A 20282-nucleotide genomic window follows, 5' to 3' on the forward strand; every position below is an offset into this window, starting at 1 on the left:
TTCCAATATATTTATTAAACATTATGTTTCCCAGAAGGGTTCCGACTTCTGAAAACTGATTATTACATATTCAATCCTATCAACAACATTCATGGAAAAATTGCTTCTTGCAATTAGTTTGACGTGATACTTTACCTTGACTCCTCCACCAGGGCAACAGATAATTATCCATTACTCTGCCTCCACTTATTATCATCATTTTTATAGTTTTGTAAGGACTCGACTCGAATCGAAGGAGATTCGAGATTTTTTGAGAGCTGGCAAATATGTTTCCTCAAATTCGCGTTTGAGGCTTTGGGCTATCGTAGTTAGTTTGTAGATTTGGCAACACTGTAAATGTAAGCATTCGCATTCGACGCAGCGAAAGCAATTGATGCTGGTGTCTTTTCTTTTCAGTGTAACTGTCGAAAAGTAAAAATAATTTTAATAAAGAATTGTGATTTTCAATTTCGAAAATGACTACTCAACCAAGTCACAGCAGAAAGCGAGTTTGCTACTATTATGACAGTAAGTTAGAAAAATAATTGTATCATGTATAATTAACGTTTCATGTCGCGTGTTTGACTGCCGGCGTCCTTTTTTAAATTAATTATTTCAGTGGTCATATTCTATTTATTTTATAAATTCCCAAAGATACTTGATTTTTGCTAAATTTATATACCTATCTATTGTGACATTTTGATGTACAAAATTTATGTGGAAGTAACAATATTTGGCAAGTGGGACGTCATTTATGCACAGTAGTATCACAAAGAATTATAGATGTTTGAAGACTGAAGAGCACATAGTATTAAAAAAGAAAGATATGTGGCTATATTATCATTTAAATTGGGTTTTATTTTTGAATTGCTTCAAAATTTTATTAAGATTTTCATGTCAAATTTGTCGATGAGGTTGTCGGGGGTATAATTGACGTCCTACTTGGTGGGTGGGTTGGCATTTTTATGGTGACTTTTCATTTTAACTCTTAAATTTGTAATTCCTTTTTTTATTAACCTAGGTGACATCGGGAATTTTTATTATGGACAGGTAATAATATTGAACACATTTATGTTAATGAAACTGTAATTAATAATAAATTTTTGAAATTGAAGGGACATCCCATGAAACCTCATCGCATACGCATGACCCACAACTTGCTCTTGAATTATGGGCTATACCGTAAAATGGAAATCTATGTAAAAATTCAAGAAGCTAGATGATAATTGCCACAGTTTAATTGAATTTATTTTTTGTTAGCGACCACACAAAGCCACAGCTGAAGAAATGACCAAGTTCCACAGTGATGATTACATTCGATTTCTTCGAAGCATCAGACCTGACAATATGACAGAATACAATAAACAGATGCAGAGATGTAAGATGTGTTTACAATTTGATCAATTTGAAATTGTGAATTAATTTATTTGTTTGTTTTTTAGTTAATGTGGGTGAAGACTGTCCTGTTTTTGATGGGCTCTACGAATTTTGTCAATTATCTGCTGGAGGTTCTGTAGCTGGAGCTGTGAAGCTCAACAAGCAAGCAACTGAGATAGCTGTGAACTGGGCTGGGGGATTACATCATGCCAAAAAGTCTGAGGCATCAGGATTCTGCTATGTAAATGAATAACTTAATAACAGTTTTTGGATATAACTTACTAACTAATGTTCATCTCTTTCCATATTTTAGGTAAATGACATAGTGTTGGCAATTTTAGAGCTTCTGAAATACCACCAACGTGTTTTGTATATTGACATTGATATTCATCATGGTGATGGAGTGGAAGAAGCCTTTTACACTACTGATCGTGTAATGACTGTTTCATTTCACAAATATGGAGAATATTTTCCTGGAACTGGAGATCTCAGAGTAAGAAGTTTTGAACTAAATTTTGAATAAGAAACTGTTATTTATCCTTTTGTTGTAGGACATTGGTGCAGGCAAAGGAAAATATTATGCCGTAAATTTCCCCCTGAGAGATGGAATAGATGATGAAAGCTATGAGCAAATCTTCGTACCTATCATGTCAAAAGTGATGGAAACTTATCAGCCGAGTGCAGTGGTTCTCCAATGCGGTGCCGATAGTTTGTCTGGTGATCGTTTGGGATGCTTTAATCTTACTTTGAAAGGTATGTGTTCGGAACTATTGTTTTTAGTATACATGTTATTATCAAGTTGTCTTTAGGTCACGCAAAATGTGTTGATTTTGTTAAGAAACATAATCTGCCTTTACTGCTGCTTGGAGGTGGTGGTTACACTATTCGAAATGTTGCCCGTTGTTGGACTTACGAGACCGCAGTGGCACTGGGAAATGACATTGCAAATGAACTCCCTTACAACGATTATTTTGAATATTTTGGTCCCGATTTTAAATTGCACATTAGTCCGTCTAACATGGCAAATCAAAATACTCCGGAATATTTAGATAAAATCAAGTAAGTTTTTAGTGTTTTATTCAAAGAATTATATGTTGAGTGACATGTTTTTCTTAGAACTCGTCTTTTCGAAAACCTCCGCATGTTACCTCATGCTCCTGGAGTCCAAATGCAAGGTACTTGCATTAAATTTAATTCTTCAATTGTATTTATTATTTCATTGCATTGCGTTTAACTGATCCAAAATTATTCTGACAGCAATTCCCGAGGATGCCATTAACGAAGATTCCGACGAAGAAGATAAATCTAATCCCGATGAACGTATATCTATACGAGCATCAGATAAAAGGATTGCACCAGACAATGAATACAGTGATTCCGAAGATGAAGGGGATTCCCGCCGAGATCAAAGGTCTGAATTCATTAATAAATCGTGCAATTTTTCATTTTTTCAATCATTATTCTCTACTATATAGATCATTTAAAGGAGCAAATCGCAAAAGACCAAGAACCGAAACAGCTGAGGGTGCTGCAGAGGTCAAAAAGGAAGAAAAGGAGGACAAAGAAGTGAATGGCGAGAATAAGGAAGGTACTTCAAAAGAGACTGTAAAGGATTCGGACAAGAAAAATGAGACAACACTGAAGTCTAGTGGTGAATCTTCTAGTGAAGGTAGTGCTTTGTCCATGGCGAATGAAATAAAAGGTTAGTGTTCACGTAATCGTGGTTATCTCAGATTTCTTACCAATTATATGTATTTTCAGAACCCGAAGAAGATAAATCTACATCGCATGAATTAAGCTCCCCTGTTCCGGTTTGCGCCGATAGCAGTAAAGGAGAAAAAGTTTGAAAATACCAATTAGGGTTTTATTTCATTTTCGCTAATTTTACACTGATGGTGATTCTTCGAGATTCATTCACATCCAATTTTCTACGTGTATCTTAATTAGAATGTAAACTCCGGCTCCTATCACCAACTGCATACCCTCAATCGGGTTCTCAGTCTTCAATACATTTTTACTAAGTTTTTCATTTTAGTTTGGTCTTTTTTCTACATCCTAAGATACGCACTTCACTTATGTTGAGTGCATACTTTAAAACTGGAATACTGATTCAACAACATGTAGCGTAACAGAAGCTTTAATAGGCAAGAAGCGTTTATTTTTAAGAATGATTTTGTAGGGAGAATCAGCGATCAGTAAGCCCAACCTAGTTGGTGGAACGTTGGAATACCGTAGGAAAAGTTTGAGGTTTTACTAGGATTAAGGTTGAAGTTAATAAATATTAAATACTTGAATTGGGATAGTGCATATTTTAATTTCAAAACTATGATAAATTTTACTATTCTGGTGTTAGGTTACATAGGTTAGATTACATATGTTAGGTTACAGTACTAGTCACTAGTATTGTTATCTAGTTATCTTATTTCTTAAATCATTATGTTTTTATAGGCCTCAATAATATAAAAAAATAATTCTAAAGGTTTCATCGATATGGATAACCGATAAGTTAAGGCAACTGGTGGTACCTCTAGTGCTTCGTTATTGTTTCAGTCACGGCTCCCAGTTATTAATTTGCAAATTATATTGTGATAATTTTTAAGTTCGTCGGTTTCGTAAAAAGTGGTTTTTAAAGTGGTGATTAAAAGTCCAACTGAACGGAAAGTAATGTATGTGAACGTGTTATATGAATTGCTTTCGTGTTTGTTGCGTTTAAACCGCGTGGTTTCCTGAGTTTTGATTTCCTCTTCTAGGTCAAGTTCGTTCATCCGATTTCTCCAGTACTTAATCCAATCTGGCATGAAGTCATTTTACAAAGATTCTTTCGATTGAGTACCTTGAGATCAATGTCTTTTCCAAAAAGATTTCCAATCAGCGGCATAAAGAGGGTTAGCCTCTGACCGTTGCTCCTTGAACTGCCGCACACAATCCAGCAGTCTCTCTTCCGGTAATTCCGGACACTATTTAGTTCGTAGCTGTGGTATAGGTTTCCAGCGCATCGAGCATCCCCAAGTGTTTTTGGATCTTCTCGGTGAAACGGGAGAAAGAAATCCGAAGTTGAATTTCAGATTTACTTCTGTTTTAGTTATATCAGAATATAATTTGGCATTTGTTCGGCAATTTTGCAATCGGCGAGTGCTGGTCTCAACGGAACTGCACTAAATAAGGCATTCCAATTTGTATCTGAACACGATGATTGGTAAAATAAACGGCAATACTTAACATGACAATCATTATTACCTTGAAGCGTATCTAAATCCTGATTTTCAGTTGGAATATTGTGAAACTCGTGGAATTCATGCAGCTGGATGTGTCTTACTCGTTCATTTCTTTTTTATTTCTTCCGTCACCCTTACTCCCTATACTTGGATACTTGTCAGCTTGAACACCATGTTCCCGCTTTTAAGCTCCTGTTGAACTCATCGATAAAATACTTGGTTAGCTGATACCTTTTGCTGGAAATCTCGAACATACGACTCATGACTCTGAGAATACGAATTCTGCTGGTAAAACTAATACCTAAAACTATGACTACACAATTCTCCAGACCGCGTTGTTAAGCTTGCCCCCTTGCAGCTAGTAGATTGCGTCGTTGAAACTTGGAAGTGCACACCTATCCAGCTGAAGCAGAATGTATCAAGCGCTGTGACTGGTTAATATGCAATCCAATTAATTTTGTATCACTTAAAAAAATGGGTAGGAAAAAATGTATAGGATTAAAACTAGACTTAGTCCATTCGAAAAATACAGAAGAAAAAAATATTACTCGAGGCTATATTATAGCTAGTACGACGTTGCCTTGTCGGCGGTACGCGTCACTGGACTACTGACTACTCTATACACCATGTCTATACTTCGTTTTAAAGTTAACTAACGGCCAAAATAGACTAATTCATTCCAGTTTCCAAAAATTTGTTTATCTCAACTTGGTGGCAATTTTAATTTATACTTCAGATTTAAAGATCTTTAACGTATTATCCGTTGCACCACTTATTATTATCGAAGGATTTGACCAGTCAGCGCACAGGATCTTGCCTTCATGTCCCGTCATGTCGTATAACGGAGCCTTGGGACTGAAAAGAAAAATTATTTCTCATTGAATTAACACGCAATTAATTATCAAATACTTGCCTCCTACTATCCCACAACTTTAAAATGTTATCATGGCCACCGGATACGAATAATCTTTCATGTGTCGTAGACCAACAAACCGTTGATACCCATCCAACGTGTGAAGTGAATGTGGCTTTCACAATTGACCCCTCTGTCAAAAAAAAAAATTGGAAATCATTAATGAGCCTATTAAAATGGTATAAAGCGCAACAGATGTACCTTGAGATCGGGCATCATACAAACGTATATGACGATCAGCTGAAGCAGTGATAAGAGTTTGGTTTAATGGAGAACGAGAAATGCAGAAGAAGGATTTGTTCCCAACAATTTCGGATTTTAATCCTCCTAATTCAGCATCCCACAATTTGATGGTGTGATCCCAGGAAGAACTAAAGATTTCATTGTTTTCAGTCCAAACAACAGAAGATATAGCTTCCTTGTGGCCAGGCAAAGTCATCAATGGTGTCTGTATTAAATAATGATTGAAATTAGTCTGTTCTAGCTTGACTGAAGGTATAAAATGTTGCGACACTTCATACAAAACACTTACACGTCTGAGTGATTTTCCAGAACCAGTAGAGCATCCTTTTTCCTTTTCACCATCATCAATTTCGTTTGTTGAATTTGAATCAGATGCTTAAAAAAAGAAGAATTCATTAAATTTAAACAGACACCTGAATACATTAATTAGAATATGTTACACTTACTGGCAGACCAAATTTTAAGCATATTATCCCAACCACCAGTAGCAAGGAAGGATGAATTCTTATCAACATCTACACATTCAATGGAGCGCTCATGTCCTCTTCCAATATGCACACATTCAATTGCATAAGTTTCAAGGTTCATTTTCCACAGCATAACTGTCTGATCATGAGAAACACTAAAAAAAAAAACAATAATTTTTTTTTTTTAAAGCTGATTATCACTAATTCAAAGAAACTAAAAATACCTTGCAAAAGTAGCAGTTGAGCCAGTCACTTCAATCCATCGTACTCCTTTGATGGGGCCACAGTGCCCTGGAATAGTTGACTTATGAGTACCATCAGTCTTCCATATATGCAAGGTATTATCATAACACCCTGTCAGGATCCTGAAATAACTAGCATTGTACATACACATTTTAAGACAACTAAAGATATGAGTGTAATACCAGTCTTTAAAACAGTGGGAAGCAGATACCCAGTCATCATGATTCAAACTATCTTCAGGTTCTGGAGCAGGGAATCTTTCAAGGTATTCTACTTCAACTGTGACTTCAGTATTAATGTCTTTCAGTTTTAGATGTTCAATAAGTGGAAGCCTTACAAATTCTCCGCATACTAGAAAATCAAAATCTACCTCATCCCATCCTGATTCGTGTGTTTCTAAAAAACAAAATTATTAGTATTAATGATTTTGAAAATTTTAAATCATTTACCTCTTAGCAAATTGTTGACTAAAACACTTAGTGAGTCTGCTTTTATTCCAGAAGGGATTGAAAATGGAGCTTCTGGGAGAGCATATCTGTCATCAGAAAAAAGAATGAATATTTTGAGCAACAAATGGACTCGGTAGAAAGACTTACTTCTCCTGTTTCGTTACAAATCTCACTTGAATCTGGCCTTCGTCATTTAACAAGCTTCTTTTTAAAGCCGCCATTGCAAGAAATTTATGACGTTTACTTTTTAATAAAGGTTTGTTAACAGTTTAACACTCGATAATTGTGTGGTTTGGATGAGACCACTTTTGATGTTCGGTCCGCGACTCCACGTGTTCTTGCACTTTCAGTCGTCTGTAATCAAAGCCTGCTATATTTTTACAAAGCCGAAACGATAGGAATTTAAAAAGTGAAGCCTTTTCGCCTACCCTTCCTCCAAGTAAAGCTTTTGACTGCCATCTAGTTTTTGAATAATAAACATGCAATTGTTGCATTTATCCGACATCTGACTCAAATGACGTGTGAACTGTGAAGGGGGCTAGAAATAAAATAACTCGTATTCTATCAATATTTTAAAGCTAAATCATGCAGCGACACAAAGACACGCAAAAAATCTAAAAATTGTTCCCGTCTTAGTGAGTCTACGCGAGTCTACCAGGAGTCTACGGTCTAGGCCTCTGAAGTCTAAAGACTATAATAAGCCAGGCTCCAAAGCGTCTTTTGGTGGTTTGCGACGCAATGCCAATGAGACGTGGCACCATATCTTCAACTGACTGGCCCAATTCCAGAATTGAATTACATCGATCATTTCCTCTATCAAAATTTTTATAGAAGATTTTTTTTTTTTTTTTTTTTGTTTTTGTTTTTAATTTAAATTTTCTGTACAGAGAGAAAAAAATGTTACACTATGTGCCAAACTCATGGAACGATTTGCGCGAACTGCACTTATAGTTGGGCGGCAACCTGTTCAATACCTTCGTTCATTAACTTCCTTGTCAGTCAGCACCAAACTTAATTTTGACGCTTAGTCTAATTTCAGTAGACGAACCAGTGTAAAGTTTTACTGTTTTAGTTTAATTTCAATAGGCGTCAAGGAATTGAACACTAAAAAAATTCTCGATCAAGTAATGGCCAGTTGTTAAACGAATAAAAAAATTCCACCCATTCATTGGGTAAAGTTGAAGTTGTCTTATTATTTTAATGTATTAATCGACGGGAAGTTCCGCCATATGTCATGCAAGAGATTTAATGCCTTTTTGAAATTTTGATTATTAAATCATTTATCGCTAGGCTTTAGAGCTAACGGTTTGTAACAGGTTGTAATAATGAGAGCTGGACTCTCATCCCTCACTCGAAATCTTGATTGTCGTTTGATTCCAATAGACGCGACTAGGTAGCGCCTCTGTCGACCGCTGCCCGCAAAATTGTCGGCAACGGCGGTTTCCGTTGAAAAGCAGCGCCTCTACCGACCACTAGCGGAGGGTGACAGGTAGATACCAGATAAGTTGAAGGGGGTCGGGTGGAAAAGGTGACTATTATACATAAAATCATGCCTACTTTTGTTAGCTGTCATTGAAAAAGCGTTTCCTGTAAGCATAGTTTTCCTGAGGGGTGTAAACTAAAAGAATTACCCCCATAGCGGTATAGACCGGTAGTCAACTCCCAAATCGGAGTTGATTTAAGAGTCTCTCCCCGTCATGAAAATAAATAACGAGGGCATGCAATACTATCGTTAAACATTTCTTTATTTTTCTTGCCGATTTACATGGGCAAATTCACTTTCCACAACCCTAGACAGTTATCGTCGTTTGTATAATCAAAGCTCACTTTTTAAAATTTCAGTTTTCATTCCGTTTGCCAACTTTAAATTTCATTATTTTCGGGGGGATTTCCCATGGGCAACAAAGGCAACGCAATGCAAATAAGGTACTTTTCATAAAATTGCAAGTTACGGAAAGATTCAACGAAATATTTCAAGCATTACAAAAAATGAGCTATGATTATATGAATGATGTTAACTGTCAATTATTCCACCCACGACTGTCATACCAATAAATATCGGTATTTTTCCCCTTTTGTCCCACTCTGTCGTTACGCAATATTAGGGGGAACACTCGAAAAGGGGCGTCAACAATAAGCAGTTGCTACACCGGGATTCTATATAGCTCTGTTGCAACTATCAGCCCAAAAAAAACATTGGCGAACAATGCTGTAATATGGAGTGTAGCTCCGTCCATTTTTTTTTTGTAACGCGTTCACGCTAGCGTTCACGTAAATTAAGAATTCAAACTTTTTGTTGATGTTTTGTGACAACTTGAATGTTATTACGAAACGCTAAATTTCTGTCCTACCAGCGTCAAGAACTTTTCTGTGTTCTACAAAGATATCATTATTAACTTGATTGTTATTAAAACAGAAAATAATTTTGTTTAGGAAGTGTAGCCTATGTTAAGTTTCTTTTTAATAATTAACTGGAATTAACACAGTCCTTTTCATACTTTTGACTTCTACGGTTTTAAGATTTTTAGATTAGATTTATTTTTTTAAAATAAATTTTATCGAATTATTATTCAAAATAGTGCATCAATAATCACAACTATAAAAAAATATATATTTTAATGGAATGGGAAACTATTAAACATGTCACAAATCACAATCTCGTATATTGTACCCAACTGGACGGAAATGCCCACAAATAATGATCAACTCACATAGAAAAAATTATTCCATTTTGTAACACCTGCCTAAATATTTAAAGCAAAATAAATATGCTCTGCACAATATTTTTTCATTTTAAAAAGAAACAAATCTACTTTAATTTATGAAAAAAAAAATACTTCGCATAATATCAACTAGCCGATACACAGGAATGAATACATCAATATTTGTTTTCGAAATAATAAGCAAAACTAATTTCTAAAGGGACAACATGTTGAATTCAACCGGTCGACAATGAATTATTGAAGCGCATGATTAGTCAATCTTCTGGAATGTTGACAGTCAATACTCTCTGCGAAGCGCTCTCCGAGACGTTGTCTAGAATTTCAGTTTTTCCCGACGAAAATATAATAATTCCGTCGTTCACAAGACAAAGCCTAGGAGAGGCTACGCAGCACGTATCTGTTTGAATTCCAAATTAAAAATTTCCCCAATCCAATCACGCACTCGGAACTGGTTGATGTGGAATTTACATTTCACCCCTTGCAGTCAAACACAGATTACTTAATCCAGATTGTCGTGACATGTGTAATCCCGAAGATGTCGGTAAAAGAAATGTTCTTCTAATAATTATACCTAAATAAGAAAACTTCAATCGACTGGAATGAATAGTTATTCTTTACTTACTGAGCGGGGAGCCATCAAATCAACAAGCGCACAACAATCGCGTTACCAAAAAGAGTCACACAAAACATCAGCAAGTTTAAGAAATCAAAGGTCTGAAAGAAATACAGGTGAGGTGTGATGTGTTTTTTGAAATTGTAGATTGAATAATGTGTACGCACCGCTATAGACAGAGTAGTAGTAGTCAAGTAGTAGTAGCCAGTTGGAGGGAAATAAGCGATTGAGCGAAACTGGGAAAGAACGTCGCGGTCGAATGCTAGTCGGCATTTGAGACAAGAGCCAACTCTGATGCCTGTATTAGACAACAACGTGAGGTGAGAGAGTATCTCGAACAAGCACGTTGTGCAAAAAAAAAAAAAAAAAAGTAAAAAAGGTAAAAAAAGGAAAATAGAAAGAAGCAAGGATATAGCCAAAGAATGGTGGAGACGAGATGCAAGAAATAAACGCTGCTGCTGTCCTTGGCTAAAGGATTCGTCTTGTCATATATTCAACAAGGCAGTCCAGTCCGGTACGGGATTTCCCGAGGAATTTCAGGAATGTGAGGGCTAGCCCTACAGCTGATTGGACGGTGCGACGAAATGGCATCCAGAGAGAGAGAATCATAAGAAGACCAACAACATGGCAGCTCTCCTGTGCTGTGTGTACAGTATACACGCTCGCCTATACTACTCGTGGGTTCAAGTGGCTTTACGAATGCGACCTTGAAAGGCTGATGCCTTCCTCTGAATGCACCACACACTTCCGCATTTCTGCGCGAAAGCTCTCTCAGCTAGCACTATAGCAGTCAGCACTGCTGCCGGCTGGCTGCATTAGCTGCAGTTAGCCGAAAGAGGAGGGGACTTTCGATTGACTGCAATGGACGCTCTCTGAATTGTCGTAGATTATTCGTGACTCAGTCGCCGAGGAATGCGGCGTTACACAGCTCCAGGTGAAAAAATGTTTGGCATCCGGCGCCACCTCTGCCTCTCCTGGTGCATCGCAGGGCAGGCAGGCAGTATTACAGCAGTAGCCCCCCGCGCTGGCATGCTGGAATTGGCGTCGCGAGAATTACCTTAAAAGGCGTTGGAAGGAGAAAAGAATTCCCCCCGTAGCAAGTCATACTCGCAAATTAAAATTACACGCGAGAGGAGGAGGGGGGGGGGGGAGCCACAAAGTAATAGTTATACTAGATTGTTCTAAATTGAACATTTTGAGAATTCACAACTTATATACGGATGTGACATTATCATCAATTCCAAGTCCTTTTTTAATCAGCCCACTTTTGGAAATTATAAAACTGTCAAATGAAAATCAACTGTATCATATCGCTGTTTGGTGATGAGCCGATAACAAACTAATTTGACTAATACGTCGGTTTCTATTCCATCTTCCTTGCTCATACTACTACACATAGTCTCAATTAAAACTTAATAGTAATTGAACGAACCCTGCAAGATGGAACCACATCAAATTTGTGTGATGAAACAAACGTGCAAGTAATGAATATAGTGTGCGGACAGTTGGGACTTTGCACGCAAAAAGCTGAAGAAAAAAACGAGAAAAATAAATAAAAATAAATTCCATCGAGGAATCTCAGGCAACCTTGGGTTACAGACCGTTACGCCTTCTGAATGCATGCGTTTGCAACAAGCTGATGGCGCCAAGATCTCGAATGGCCTTGACGAAAAGTTACGGAGGATATAGGAATCAGCATGTATGAAAAAGAACAAACCATGTGGTTGGAATGCTAGAAACACTCGGCGAGAATGCCAGGAATGTCTACTATCTCAACGGTGAGCAATGACTATCTTGGGTATCAGCGTCATTTCGATTTTTCGCTCGTCGACTTTCTTTCCTTTTTGTTCCGTCAGATAACCCTAAATGGTTATATTCGACATCCTAATCACCGCACCATTTTCTCACACACAGCTAATAAGAAATCCTGCATAATAAGAGTGAAAGAAGAAAACCAAACCTGATATCAAAACTATACCAACTCGATTCAACAAAAATATATTGATAAGAGTTGAGTGACAGTTAGAACAGCAGTACACAGGTGTGTGCAATGAGAGTATTGATCATTACCAAGTAATGCGATAACCCGAATAATACGCAGTTGCTCAAATGACAGGGAAGAAGAGACAATTTTGAATAAATCGAGACATCCAACCAGATTTTTCAACAAAATACATGTATTTACACGCACACGAACGACACTGTACATTCACGAAAATTTTCGCTTTTCAGAAACATCTTGTTTTTTTTTGTTTGTTTTCAAGCCCATTTCGATGACGACGGTGCTGCAGCTTACACAAAACGAATCGGAGATAGATTAGGGGGAGGTGTGGGGTTGGGGGGTGGGAGAAATTTTTTTTTTACTGCGGAAAAAAAGCAAAATTTTTCTTGGAGCCAAATTATCACACTCAGCCTTGTTGTCGAGGCTGTACTTTACAAGAGGCTCCAGCATTTCGCACGGAGGGGGGTTTCTTTCCAAATTAAAATGGAACATTTCATCAAGTCTCAACTCGATTGCCGACAAACAAATGAGGACCAATTGACGCGTTGGTCGGTTAAACTTGACACCAGCGTGGTCGCACTGAGAACCAGCTGGCAAGCCGACATGCTTCCACGGAAAGCAATGAAAAGTGGCTGCAAAAAAACAAGATAAATTCACGGCCAAAAAAGAAAATGACGAAATCCCTACTGGCTTACACACACGCACGCACACACCATCCGATGCCAATGAGGTGAGAGACAAACTTTGCTGGTTGATCCGCCACCGAAAAGGCCCTGTTTTTTTTTTGTTGCTTTCTCATCGAACCTGCACGAACTTGGCTTTACAAGTCGGATCGTGATCGGTTGCCCTTTAAATAAACGAACATTTACGCGAGAGAGAAAAAAAAATGGAGCACGTTACTGTTAGAATGAGAAATGTACACATGACGCTTTCTACATAAGCGAACTCTCATAGAGAATACGGATAAGTAACTGAAGACTATCCCTGAGTAAAAAATGAATAATAAACATTGGCGATGTGAACAATCTACAATGACACAAAGAAAAAAGAAATGGGATGAGAGAAACAGGATTGAATTTTCCGCCAGGATCAGATGCAAGTCACGTGACTTCCATAGCAAACGTAGAGTCGATCAAGAGAAAATCAACCACCGTTTGATTATTTTGGTCCTTGTCTTCAGCAGTGTGTAAATCGCCCAAGCACGGGTTGACCATGGAACTGTTGATGCAATAAAAAAAATTATTAAATAAAAATAAGGATTTAAATTTACGAAAAATCGTCTAATATTCACCAATCGTTGTTAGGCAGGGTAGCACTCTTGGGAATTTTCCAGAACGGTGAATCGGTCGCAGTCGAAGGTGATCCCACTCCGTTCATGTGAAGCGAAGTGTACGATTTCTGGCCGTTCACTTCCTGCGGACTGGTATCGTTTGCGGCATCCTCTGGCTCGACGGAATCGAAATAATTCCACCAGTCCAGATCCATTTTGCCAACCGAAGGTGTCGTCGAATCGCCAATGACGTTGAAATTTGAATTGGTAACACACGGCGGACTGTATTCAATTGGCGGCACCCTGAAGCCATCAAGACCCGCATCGAAAAACAAACTGTCGAGAGTCTGAGAATCGACACTTTGGTAATGATCGATGTTGTCATCCGCACTGACATCAACAGAACCAACAGCATTGCTACTGGGGGGTTCGACACAATTCGACTCCATCTGTTGCTCAGCAGGTGAACTTGGTCTAAAATGTCTCCAATTGGTTCGAATGTCTTCCTTCAAGTCTTCAGAAGCAGTTGGAGGACTGGGCATATCGCCGACACTACCCCAAGCAGCTTCCAACGGGGAATAAGTTCGATCAAGAACCACTCTAGAAACAAATGAATGTTAATAATTAGGTTCCAACTCTTCAAATGAAACATCACAGGTAAAAGTACGAACCTTCCTCCACGTCCCATTCGCCTTCGAGTTAACCCTATGCAACGAGGCTGAGGTGTCGCGAGCGAAGTTAAACAAAAGCGGAATCGCTTGTCAGCCAAACCACCGTCTTCTGGGCCGTAGCATGGATACGGACTCGACACTTGGGTAGGCTACATTAACACAGACAGAAAACAAAATTTTAAAATTTGGGAATTCAACCAATGGACATTGAAACAAAATTATGCCAAACTTACAGCCAAGTAATTGCAATGTAGTTTCCGCCGAAATGTAAACGGGCCTTGTTTCTCAATATCAGATTCTGCTTCGTCGGCATCACTGTGAGAGGCGACGACGGCGCTCTCTACTTCATCTTCCGAACTGGCAGAAGGTCCATCACTGAAACAACTCATTCCACGAGTGGACGACGCAACCGATGCTGATATTGTTGACGCTGTTGGTGCGGGAACTCCGACTGATGCTAGTCCCCCACGAGTCGTCGAAGTCTTGTGCCGTCGTTTCCGGTAGTTTCGGCGTTCTTTTCGAATAAGCAGCTCATCCTTAAAAATGTATAAAACTGATTTAGTTGTTATCCACGAAATATTTGTTTTCTACAACTCCTCACTTTGTAAGATCGTCCTCTGTTACTCTGTATAGACGGAAGGTTTCCAGTCAAAGGAGGAATGGCGTTGGCCCAAACGTTGGAGCTCTGGATGGTCGACAATGGCGCCGAGTTGGGACGAGGCTGCTGCTTAACTTGGGAGGTTAATTCATTGATGACATGTCCAGAGTAATCAGAGAGCTGATATCGTTTCTCGTACACTTCGATTCCGAAGTGGACTACTTCTCGCTTGAACTTTTCGCGTTTCTTAATCATATCCAAAAGGGACAACGCACGACTCAGGTCTCTCCTCAACTTCAACATTTTTTCGTAGGAAGCCTCATCATTTTTCCGATGTTTACGGGTTTGCATCTTTTCGGTTCGGCGCCTAAAGGCGATATACGGATTGCCACTGGAACCGGTTCCACCGAATTTTTCCGTCTTCACTTGTGGAATCAACGGATTGAGCTAAACGGTCAGGTGAAATATAGACAAATATTTAATAAAATGGCATTCTCAAGAAAAGTAGACAAAGAGAGAAACTTGCCATCTTTAGACGTTTGTTTAGCCAATAATCGTACACTGCAATTATGTAATCATTATCTTGTTTCAATAATGATTTTGCCTCATTGAGGGTAACTACAGTTTGACCAGAGTTTTTTTCCAATCTATCCATCATTTCTTCAAACTGTAAATGGAACATCAAATTAGGGTCAGATAAAAAAAAATTAATGGATATATTTGTTTATTTTCTGGTCTTCATCATACCTGTAAAGGAGTAATGTCCAATTTTCCTGCTTGAGAATTAATCCACTTTTCGTCATCTGAATCCATGTCGTAGTCTGGAATGTCTTGTTCCATTGTAAATGCTGTCAGAAATGTAAACATTAGCATCATTATCAGGAAAATATGATCAGTTAGGATGGTGTACATACGTTGCATATGAATAAGATTTCTTGGCACTTTCCATTCTCCTGGATAACATCTACTGTAGCAGCCTGCTTCATCAACTTGGAACACTTCTGGAGTGGGAATTATCAAGCCAGTGACAATGGCACGTTGCAGATGATGTTCCTGTGACAAAACATAAATTAGAGGTGTGCTACTTATTCACTGTTTACATACAGGTTAACATGAAGACTAAAGCAAAAGTAAACAAAAGTTTCCAACACATTCGATTTCCCAACCAGGAATATTTTAAATAATTAGTGGTTTCGAATTTCAAAAATCGGTTCAGTTGAAATTGGCGCCAAACCTATGGAAGCATCCAATATGGCGGCAGTTCCGTTTTCCGCCATCTTTCCTGAAATTTTTTTCGATTACGCCAATTGCAATAATTACCGTTTCTTCTTCCTTTTCCATGCCAGTTGGCATTTGAGGGACTGCACGATTGATAATCGTAAAATCCGGTAAATCTGGCAGTTCATGGGCCATGAAAACGGCCATAGGCTTGGCGGCATCCAAAGCCCTGGCACGAAACGATAACTTCGTCGTGCTCATCTTGAAGAGCCCGGTAGTCTGCTGAGCCGATCAAGAAATTTGTTGAAATTCTAGCCCGACGTAGGGCTAAGAGGGTCCTACCCCGCACTAATTAACACAGCATCTTATCTAACACATAGCCATATTGTTGTTTCTTGTCGAAGCACTCTCCAAAGAGGAAATAATCACACAGTTTCTTCCAGCAATCTGCTGTTAAGTTTTGCTCGTGCCAAGATGGCGGACAAGCGGTGGGGTAAAAACGAAACGAAAAACGAACGACGCAGAAGACAATCTTTAGCCCCGCCCTTCGCTACTGAAACGTCACTGGACTACACTACGAAAATTGACCACGCAACTAGCACTGAATCCAAACTGTTATAGTTCTTTCGTTTCTTTTGTTGATGCTATTTAAAATCATATAAGCAATTGGAATTTGTTAAAATGAGATTTCTTCTTTGGGTGAAATAATTATCCATTAGACATACAAAACATTTGTAGACAAATGCGCCGAAGTCTGGTACGTGGCGCCATCTCTCTTCACAAAAGCAGAATAAAATTCATTGTGCCGGTCAGCAATTTCCCACCAGTTTCCCGCAGTGTATTTTTCTGTTTCTTTTTTTATTCTTAACTTCTTGTACATCATAATATTATAATATTTGTACATTCATCTCTCCATGCTATCACAAATATCTTAATATAATTTTATTGGTTATAAAATATTCTTTGATCTGAAATATTTAATTACCCGATTCATCGCGCAAATTTCCCTGTTAACTGATCTGTTTTTAAAAAACTAATCGCGCATTTTGGCCCAAAAATTAAATTCAGATTTTATTCAGCTGAAGTGAATTAAATTCACGCAAATGGGTTTTGTTAAATTCAATTTAGGTAAAATACAATTCACCTCGAATTCAGCTTTATTAATTTTTTAATTTGTCTTTTTATTCTGTCTGATTTTTGCTTACAACGTTGAAAAATAAAAAAGGGAGGTGCCAAAACTATAGGTGAATAGTGAATTAAGGCATTGGCATTGAGAGATGGTTTCCACTTTCCAGTCTCCACGTTGAACCATAAGGGGGGGGGGGGGCTCCGCTCATTTTACTAAAAGCATTATTAAACTAATCCTTCTGAAACAAGTTGGTGCGACACGATCCGGCTTCGCAAGTGGAGACGAGTTCCTTTGTTGGAGAGCTTGCAAAGGCCCTTCGTGTGTGCATACAAGTATCTCAAAGTGAAGTGTTTGAGGGCGAAAGCAAGGCCCTCCTTGACGGAAGCCAGATTCCTCGAGATTCAGTACTACGGCATATTGGCCCGCACATCAATCCAGAATGTGGCTTAATAATGAAATTGGACGGAAGGTTAGAGCACGCCGAACTCCCGGCGTGTACTCGTAAACTGATTATAATGTCACTAGAACACCCGCTGACCAAGTAAATCATAGAAGATTGTCACCAAATAGTGTGGCACTCTGGCGTTGAGCATATATTGAGCATCTTGCGCAAACAATATTATCTCCCACAAGGCCGCAGAGCCATCCGTAGGACACGAAGAAAAAGTGCAAACGCTTACATTCGCTGCCCAAAGCAACGAAAATGGAACCGAAGAAGGGCCTTTCTGCGTGTGTTTACAAATGTCGGTCTCGATTTTTTTTTACCATTCCAAGTTGTAGTTGGAAGGAGATCATTCAAAATATATGGCATTCTTCTCACTAGCCTTTCTTCTCTTATGGTGCACCTGGAGGTTCTTGACTCAATGGATGCTAATTCCTTCATCATGGCCTTTCGCCGGTTCATTTCCCTCCGCGGCAGTCCAGCTTTCGTATATTCAGATAACGGAACGAATATAAAGACAGGCGGCAAGGAGCTCGCTGAAGGAATTAAAAATTTAAACTCTATTCGCGTCTCAGGAGAAATGGTGGACCGCGGAATTGAATACCAATACTCGCTACCAACCGGCTCGCACTACGACTGAGTTTAGGAGTGGCTAATTGGCTCCAGAAAGGCAGCATTGCGTGCCATTCTCGAGACCCACTCAGTCAATGATGAAGTATTGCGAACCGTGTTTTCCAAATTGGCGTCGCTCTGAAACAGCCGACCCCTCACCCATGTTCAAACGGACCCAAATGAACCCGAGCCGCTGACCCCGAATCATTTTATGCTTGGTGGACCGCATCTTCATCGCGCACCTGATCGAGAATAAGCATTTGACGGACTAACTAGGTGTCACTGGAAGCAGGTCAAGTTTATCTTCGACCAATTCTGGCGACGATGGATGAGAGAGTATCTTCCCAGTCTCATCGAGCACAAGAAATATGAAAAATCAGTTCGTCCTCATTTGGTTGTCGAAAAGGTCCTAATAATGGACGAGAATAACAAGCGGGAGAGTGATTAATGGGCTCGATTGTGGCTGTCCATCCGAGTGACGACAGAGTCGTACACAAAGTGACAGTTAAAACGGCCCATTCTGTGTTAATCCGACCCACCGCTAAACTCTGTTATATTTCAGATCAGCGTCCGGAGTAATCGCGTTATCGGCTTTCAGCTGGTCGGAAATGTGGCACACAAGTTCCAAAAAGGATAGAAAAACCAGGCAACGGTGAAAGCAGACCAAAAGTAGCGACAACGGAAATAAGAAGAACGGGTGTCAAGATTGTTAGTTACGAGATCCTATATAAAAAAACCGCTTTTGACCAATAAAACATCGGTTTACAGAATTTCATAAGTGTTTCTCCGAGTGTTCATTTAAGTATTCGTGGATTATCACGAATGATACCAGTAAGGATCCAGCCCAACCTCTCGCATCGTAATTGGGCTTGCTAACCAATACACAATTAGTTTTTTTCAATAGTGAACAGATTCTGGCATATTTATATTCTTCATTATTTTCATTGGATTTGTAAATATTTTACTTATGTACTCATGCTTGAAGCATAAGTAATGTACTCTATATTGATAATAGATTTCCACGGATATATAACATTAAGCCATTACGACATTTTTTCGGCTGCTTCAAAATTAAGTTAAAGTGTGTGAATAAAAATGTACACAGTCGTTTTAAGCCTAGGCTACAATGTAGCTTTTTGTATAAAATGGTACAATTTAATGTTTTCGTTTTATTACTTTCTCATTTTGTTATTCTTTACATCCTGTATACTGCACCAGTTTGCGACATTGCCAATCAACATGACGTCCCGGTTCATTTCTATGCAGATGATACCCAACACATGGTTCGCTTTGTGCTGAACTCTGAAGGCTCCTCTCAGAAAGTTGCTTTTGCTGCGTTATCACGGTGCATTGCTGAGACAAAGGAATGGATGACGACAAACAAACTGAAGCTGAACGAAGCAAAGACAGACTGTCTTCTCGTTTTCTCCGACTCATCACGAGTAAAGCATATTAGCATGCCGCTAATGGTAGGTTCTTCTCCAGTTCTCCCGTCTACTTTGGTCCACTACCTTGGTGCTGGGCTTGACTTTCAGCTATCTATGGAAGCCCAAATTTTGGCCACCCGGAAGAAGGCTCTATTTCACCTCAGCCGTATTTCCCGGATGAAGAGATTTCTGTCGAAACCTGCCCTGGCTCAACTACTCCATGCATTCGTTCTCTCTACTCTTGACTGCAACAACTCTCTTCTGGTCGGTTGTCCTGAATCAAAGCTATGTGTGCTTCAAAAGGTTCAAAACTGGGCTGCTCGACTCGCGACTGGCTGCCACAGACGTGACCACATCACTCCGTATCTTAAATCCCTTCATTGGCTTCCCGCCCGCCAACGCATTTATTTCAAGATATCGTTGCTTATGTTTAATTGCCTAAATGGTACTGCACCAAGCTATTTGACTTCCCTTGTCACGCGCTACGAGCCACCCAGTTCTCTTCGTCGTTTGTCCTCCCGTCCTGAGCTTGTTGTACCAAATATCAAATCGAAGAATATCAAACGTTGCTTTCGAAAACTGAAATTTATATGCTTCCTCTTCCTCAAGTCATCGCCGTGCCTTTGTCCATATTATTTGTAAAAGTGCACGTTAAATATGTATTACATTATTATTATTATTATTATTATTT

The 20282-nt window shown here is 38.9% G+C and overlaps 3 protein-coding genes and 1 long non-coding RNA gene across 6 annotated transcripts; 1 reads left to right on the forward strand and 3 right to left on the reverse strand.

Annotated features, from left to right (window-relative positions):
• Nucleotides 1–315: 315 nt before the first annotated feature.
• On the forward strand, nucleotides 316–3385 carry LOC124199309 (histone deacetylase 1-like). Its single transcript, XM_046595106.1, has 12 exons — nucleotides 316–507; nucleotides 1001–1029; nucleotides 1095–1178; nucleotides 1240–1357; nucleotides 1422–1597; nucleotides 1670–1849; nucleotides 1908–2109; nucleotides 2166–2415; nucleotides 2473–2531; nucleotides 2614–2767; nucleotides 2832–3058; nucleotides 3118–3385. Exons 1-12 carry the CDS (start codon nucleotides 456–458, stop codon nucleotides 3201–3203), a joined length of 1617 nt encoding a protein of 538 aa, XP_046451062.1. The 5' UTR covers nucleotides 316–455; the 3' UTR covers nucleotides 3204–3385.
• A 1863-nt stretch (nucleotides 3386–5248) lies between these two features.
• Nucleotides 5249–7596, reverse strand: LOC124199310 (ribosome biogenesis protein WDR12 homolog). The gene is made up of 10 exons (XM_046595107.1): nucleotides 7315–7596; nucleotides 7034–7240; nucleotides 6887–6972; nucleotides 6620–6833; nucleotides 6419–6559; nucleotides 6174–6349; nucleotides 6017–6102; nucleotides 5686–5932; nucleotides 5485–5617; nucleotides 5249–5426 (listed from the first exon to the last, which is right to left on the reverse strand). The coding sequence occupies exons 2-10, from the start codon at nucleotides 7105–7107 to the stop codon at nucleotides 5297–5299; spliced, it is 1287 nt and encodes a 428-aa protein (XP_046451063.1). The 5' UTR covers nucleotides 7108–7240; nucleotides 7315–7596; the 3' UTR covers nucleotides 5249–5296.
• Nucleotides 7597–9536: 1940 nt separating this feature from the next.
• Nucleotides 9537–10819, reverse strand: LOC124200403. 2 transcript variants are annotated; one of them, XR_006877299.1, is made up of 3 exons: nucleotides 10390–10819; nucleotides 10232–10323; nucleotides 9537–10180 (listed from the first exon to the last, which is right to left on the reverse strand). It is a non-coding gene; the product is annotated as an uncharacterized LOC124200403 (long non-coding RNA). The 2 variants fall into 2 exon arrangements; XR_006877298.1 differs by having other exon boundaries at nucleotides 9537–10167; nucleotides 10390–10816.
• Nucleotides 10820–12381: 1562 nt separating this feature from the next.
• On the reverse strand, nucleotides 12382–16549 carry LOC124199459 (enhancer of polycomb homolog 1-like). Of its 2 annotated transcripts, XM_046595277.1 has the most exons (9): nucleotides 16084–16549; nucleotides 15678–15816; nucleotides 15511–15611; nucleotides 15290–15430; nucleotides 14767–15210; nucleotides 14399–14701; nucleotides 14166–14314; nucleotides 13516–14094; nucleotides 12382–13442 (listed from the first exon to the last, which is right to left on the reverse strand). In XM_046595277.1, exons 1-9 carry the CDS (start codon nucleotides 16240–16242, stop codon nucleotides 13325–13327), a joined length of 2133 nt encoding a protein of 710 aa, XP_046451233.1. In that variant the 5' UTR covers nucleotides 16243–16549; the 3' UTR covers nucleotides 12382–13324. The 2 variants fall into 2 exon arrangements, with proteins under 2 accessions (XP_046451233.1, XP_046451232.1); XM_046595276.1 differs by having other exon boundaries at nucleotides 15511–15816; nucleotides 16084–16513.
• Nucleotides 16550–20282: the final 3733 nt, after the last annotated feature.

The sequence above is a fragment of the Daphnia pulex genome, chromosome 8 (assembly GCF_021134715.1).
Source record: "Daphnia pulex isolate KAP4 chromosome 8, ASM2113471v1".
Classification (NCBI taxonomy): domain Eukaryota; kingdom Metazoa; phylum Arthropoda; class Branchiopoda; order Diplostraca; family Daphniidae; genus Daphnia; species Daphnia pulex.